Consider the following 5415-nt stretch of genomic DNA (forward strand, 5'->3'; position numbering starts at 1 on the left):
ACAGTCCACCTTCTCCACCATAACATGTACCTGTTAAATGCACGTGGTGCCAGACAGTCAAGAGGATCCTGCAAGAATGTGAATAAAGAAGGCGGAAGGTACCGAGGCAAAGGCTGTCATTCGGAGGCTGCCCAAGAGTCACCATCACAAGACCCTTTGCAGAAGCACAAAGTCACACCAAGACCACCAGGACCTGAAAGAAGCAACACGTCTGCATGGACACCTGCCCAGCAGCTGCCGTTTCAGCTTCTGAGGAGTGTAACCTCGTTATGGCATCTGGCACCTGGGCTTACTGGATCTCAAACTATCTCATGTGTTTCTCCCCGCTTTTTCCTTAAAATTTCCCATCATTCAACTCCACAGCCGCGCTCCTAGTTCACCAAGGCACGTGTATTCTCCTTGCAAGGCCAGGCTCTCCTCCCATCAATGCCAGGCACCCTGAAAGAATCTCTCCCTCTGGCTGCTGCTTGGAAGCACAAGGTGTTGAAATTTTTTTCAAAGGTAACAGAGGGGAGCCATGAGCAATGAGCAGAGGCCGAGGGCTGGGGGAGGAGGAGGAGCTGAGGCATGTGCCGAGGTTGAGGTGCTCTCCACTGAAAAACCAGATCCTCCTCTCACTGCCCCGTCCAGGGCACCCTTTTCCCTAGCCCCACAGGGCCCAGGAGAGAGAGGCCTCCTATCCAAAGCCTGAGTGGCACCATGATCTGGAGCAATCATGGGTCTCACACCCAGCATCAGCCGAGAAGGTTGGAATCAGGCAGGACAGCAATTCTGCATCCTGAGCTTTCCTCCCACCCCGGGCAGAATCTGGCTTCAGCCTGGGGCCCCGGGCACGGCCCAGTGCTCCTGGGGCCCCTTGCTCTGTGCCTTGCTTGGAGGCCTGCAGGAAGAGTGGGCATGGAAGCGAGCTCCCCTCCCAGCAGCATGGCATGCTCGCCCCTCTGACCTCGGGTCCATGGGCTGTGAATGTTCCCATCCTCTGTGCTACCTACAGCCACCAGCTGTTGCCTTTCCTAGCGTCTCCTCTAACTCCATCCCTAAGTATGTGTCCCCCAGGGGAAGCCGCCCAAGACCTCAGAGGACAAAAGCCAGAAACCAAGGAGAGGCTTTAGCTGAAACAAACTCAGGCGCAGAATGGTTGCTCAGCTTTATTTTTTCAGTGCCACACGCTTAATGGCGTCTCCTGTCCTGCCACAGGGACACAAAACAAGTGGGCCCCCGGCACCCAGTGACTGACTAGCAAAGGCAGGAAAAGAAATGATCTACACAGAACGTAGCAATTAATTCAGGAACCGAGGGCCTAGGGAAAGATGCGCACGGTCTGCTAAGGGACACATGGCCTTGAGCTTCCTTTTCCTATCAACACCCAGCCGAAAACTGGGGCCCCAAGCGCTTCATCATCTGGAATATGAGGAACAGGACATCAAGGAAGGAGGTGAACTCTGTGTAGAGACGGTCAAAGTCCTGGGCGATCCATTTCCTAAGCGGAGAGAAAGCAAAAGTCAAGTCAGGACGCTTAACCTAGGTAATCGTGACCTGACCCTCTGCTTAGACCCAACATTTAGTTGCCACCCTGCATCCATACAATGCCCCTCTGTGCCCCATACAGTGCCACTCTTCCCTCCCCAGAAGCCCAACCCCTTGTAGGACTGACACAACTACGCAGCTGCCATTCACAGTCAGCTGGCTCTCAATATCTGAGTATTCCTTAAAAGACGCCAGGAATCTCTGGCCGACCTCCGCTGCTGTGGGAGTCAGGAAGGGCACGCTGAGGGTGCTGAGGAGCCAGGTTAAGGCGGGATGATGTATCCAATGCGGCCCGGCTGGCAGGCCCTCCGTCCAGTACTTCCCGTCCTGTCCAGTCCCGTCCAGTCCCGTCCTGTCTAGGCCCGGGAAGCTCTCGGGCCGTCCTCACCCCACCTGGCTCCCTTCCTTTGCCCCCTTCCCCCGGGACCCCAGCCCCGGTCCCGTCCCCCGCAGGCCACCTTGGGCCCCTGCGCGGCTGGGGCTCTGGCTGGGGCTCTGGCCTGGCCCAGGCCCCAGCCTACCCTCTCCTGCCCTCTGTCCCTTCCCCCTGCCCTCCCCGAGTCCCGCCCGCTCCCGATGCCTGCCTGCGCCCCCAGCCCCCCCGGGCCATGGCGCCACGTCCCGTCCCGAAGGATACAATTCGTGCAGGCCCATGGACGGCCTGCTGATGACAAGCTCAGCCTGCCAACCCGGCCACGGGCCATAAGGTACCAGCATAACGGGCACACGGACGGGAGCGGGTAGGCCCTCGTCTTCAGGCGCACCTGCCGGGCCCGCGACATCCTGCTCTTGCGCAGCTTCCTGGTTTCGGGCGCCACACGGGTCATCAGGGATTGCCCGGCCATCCCGGTCATCTTCGTGGCCCACCACTCCACCCGCCCCGGCTTCAGCCTTCTGCATGGCCGTCTGTCCTCTGTCAGCCCTTTGGAGGCCGCCTCCAGGTGCTCCTCCACGAGGACGTGGCTACGAAGCTCCGCCCCCTTCCCACCCACAATGCACCACAGTTCAGCCACTGCGCCTGCGCAGACTGGACCTCGTGCAGGCTGTTTCCCGCCAAGTAGTTCTCCCCCACAAAGGCTTGTTGTTTGCCACCCCACTGGGGTGGGGGAGCAACCTCACTGAGCCCTGATCAGAGCGGCTGTCTCCACCCTCATGCAATACCCTTGGGCCAATGGGCCCCCGGGGTCCGATCCCCTGCCCCCGGCCGGAGTCCCAGAGACCTCCTTCCGTCATAGGGGCACTGAGGGGTCCAAGGACCTGGTTCTGTACCCGGAAAGTCTGTAGGGCCCTCCAAGCCCCCCGAGGGGGCCGGGGGGTGGGGGGAGGGACGGGGAGGCGCGGGGACACGCCCTGCCTGGGATCTGGACAGCTAGCCAAGCTGCTGGGACCCTGAGGCCTACAGAGGTAGCCCGGCCCTGGGCGCTGTGCTGGGCCATCCCCCTCATCCCCACATGGAGTTCTGGGGGAGGAGGTGGCTCCAGCCAAGCTCCGCCCCACCCCACGAGCTCCAGGCCCGGGATCCCCATCGCGGGTGCGGCTCGCTGGCGGTGCCCACTCTAGGCATCACGGCCATGGGCGCAGTACTTGCTCGTCCCATCTGTACCCCCATTGCCCCCCACCAAGTTCTGCAGGAGGAGGTGGCTCTGGCCGAACTAGGCCCGCCGGGCCCTGCACAGCCCGGCTAAGCCTGAGCCCAGCCCCACATGCTTTAGGCCCGGGAACCCAGTCGGGGTGTGGCTCCCTGGCAGTGCCCACCCTGGACACATCCTCCCTCGGCCACGTGGGTCTCTGCCCCCCAAAAGGTGTGCTCCTGTGGCGGGAGCTCGGGCTGCACCGTGTCCCAGGGCGGGCGTGGGGAGCTCCGTGGCCGGGCCCACTGGCAGCCCCTGGACCCCCCATGGGCCAAGGGTATAGAAGGGCTCCGCCAAAGCTGCAGAACGGGCCCTGCCTGCCCAAGCCTCCTGGCCATGGGCCTCTGCCGAAGTGGTCCCAGGCGCACTGGAGGAGGTGGATCCCCCCTCTGGAGCCCAGCTGGGGCAGCTCCACCTCAGCTCCTGTGCTGACCTCCCTTCAGGGAATTTGGTCTGGGTTCCCTGTCCGTGTGCCCAGGATGCAGCCCCGCAGGGTGTGGCAGAGGATGCCACCGGGCAGTGGCTCTGGCACGGTGCCCCAGCCCACCAGGGCCCTGACTTTGGACCTTGGAGGGGGCCGCTGGGTGGCAGCAGGGCCAAGGCCTCCACCTCAGCAGCCGTGGCAGCAGCAGCAGCAGCAGCAGCAGCACCAGTCCCTGCTCTGCACAGGGTGAGCCCTGCCTGGCCTCTGAGGCCACACCCATCACACCCCCTTGCCCCACCCCACCCCTCTGCTGCCTCAATTCCTCAGTGTAGTTGGCCCTGACCAGCAAGCCGGGACCAGCCATCCTGGGGTCCAGGGACCCTGGTCCAGAGGCAGCAGTACCTCTCTGCCCCCTCCAGTGCTGTCTGCAGTTCCTCGGAGGAGTCTGTCCAGTCTCGCCGCCCCGCCCTGTTTCTCTTCTCCTTGGTGGGGTGAGCTCTCTGGTATCCACGCCCCATGGTTCCTGATCCAATGTGGGAAGCCAGGTCCCTGTGTGCCTGGTCTTTGGGGCAGGCAGGTGCCCACTGAGCTCCCCTGATGGGCAGAATGGAGGATCAGGCTCCTTGGGCTCCCCAGGGCTCCTTCCAGGGGGCAAAAGCCGGTCTGCAGAGTCTGACCCTCTGTGCTCTGCCCCACACCAAAGCGAGGGATGTCAGGCACCAACCGGGCCACTGGGACCTCTGACCAGGCTGCTGCTCCTGCTTTCACTGGGCCCTGTGTGACCCTCCTTCCTGCAGAGACTGCGAGGTGCCCCGGGAACCCAGGATTCGGGAACCACAAAAGGAAAGTGGGCTTGAATAGAGGCGAGAAACATGGGGGACAGAGTGACAGGACCAAGGCCTGAGCCCAGCAGCAGGATATCTGCGCCATCCTGCCCCCATACCCAGTGCCTGGGAACCGCACGACCTCTGTGCTGTCTACAGCCAGCTGTTGGTCGAGTGCACTCACACTACCTCCGGCTCAGTCTGTAAATGCGTCCCCCATGGGAGCCTCCTCGGGGACAAGAGCTAGAAAACAGATGGTGTAGGGAAAATAAACTCGAAGAGGGCATCGTGGCTCAGCTTTCGTTTTTGCAGAGACACACATTTAATCACCGCGCCCGTGCACCAGCAGGGCGACAGAGCCAGTGGGCCTCGGGTCCCCACCGATTAGCCAGCAGAAGCAGAAAACACTGGGGTCCGAGAGGATGGCAATGAACCCGAGAACCCGAGACCTAGGGAAGGCTGTGATGCTGGCAGGGGACAGCAGGCCTCAGCCCCCCTCCCTCCTAAGGAACGAAGGGATACTGAGGCCCCAAGAGCTGCATGATGTGGAAGACGAGGGAAAGGTCAGCATGGAAGGAGGTGAACACTGCGTGGAGGTGGCCAGGGTTTTGCACAGTCCATCGCCTAAGAGTGAGAGAAAAGGAAAACTGAATGAGAATAGGTCCTTGTCCCCAAGCACCCTGTGGAGACCTAACATTAAAGGGCCTCTCTGTGGCCATTACAATCGCCCTCCTGCACCCTGTCGCCCTCCCCACAGACCCACTTTACGGGCTCCACTTTGGGCTCTGAGGAGTGTGGAGAAGCCACTGGGGGTTAGGGAACAGCAGTGCTCTGGCCTGACAGTGTCATCTAGGAGCCCAAGAACAAAGGCTCATGCCACGCTTCCCTGGGGCGGGGAGGAAGAATCGGTCAAAAGTCTGGTCCCCCAGCTAAATTAACCTACATTTCTAGGCCAATGTCTGGAGCACTGAGGACAAGAGTGGTCACCTATGGACCCTCATTCTCCTCA

The 5415-nt window shown here is 61.5% G+C and overlaps 1 protein-coding gene across 1 annotated transcript; it reads right to left on the reverse strand.

Annotated features, from left to right (window-relative positions):
* Positions 1-1123: 1123 nt before the first annotated feature.
* Positions 1124-3896, reverse strand: LOC106027491 (EKC/KEOPS complex subunit LAGE3-like). Its single transcript, XM_013151484.2, has 3 exons — positions 2165-3896; positions 1655-1777; positions 1124-1480 (listed from the first exon to the last, which is right to left on the reverse strand). Exons 1-3 carry the CDS (start codon positions 2425-2427, stop codon positions 1360-1362), a joined length of 507 nt encoding a protein of 168 aa, XP_013006938.1. The 5' UTR covers positions 2428-3896; the 3' UTR covers positions 1124-1359.
* Between the last annotated feature and the right edge of the window lie 1519 nt (positions 3897-5415).

This window comes from Cavia porcellus, unplaced genomic scaffold (genome assembly GCF_034190915.1).
Source record: "Cavia porcellus strain 051 isolate PalLab524CR breed Dunkin Hartley unplaced genomic scaffold, mCavPor4.1 scaffold_3, whole genome shotgun sequence".
NCBI classification, from domain to species: Eukaryota; Metazoa; Chordata; class Mammalia; order Rodentia; family Caviidae; genus Cavia; species Cavia porcellus.

Excerpts from the sequence above, each read along its gene's own strand:
- LOC106027491 (XM_013151484.2), bottom strand. The coding sequence starts at position 2,427 with ATGCAGAAGGCTGAAGCCGGGGCGGGTGGAGTGGTGGGCCACGAAGAT. Across the intron at positions 1,778-2,164 it reads TCCATGGGCCTGCACGAATT|CACCCTCAGCGTGCCCTTCC; the intron begins GTATCCTTCGGG and ends CTGGCTCCTCAG. Across the intron at positions 1,481-1,654 it reads AATGGCAGCTGCGTAGTTGT|GAAATGGATCGCCCAGGACT; the intron begins GTCAGTCCTACA and ends CTCTCCGCTTAG.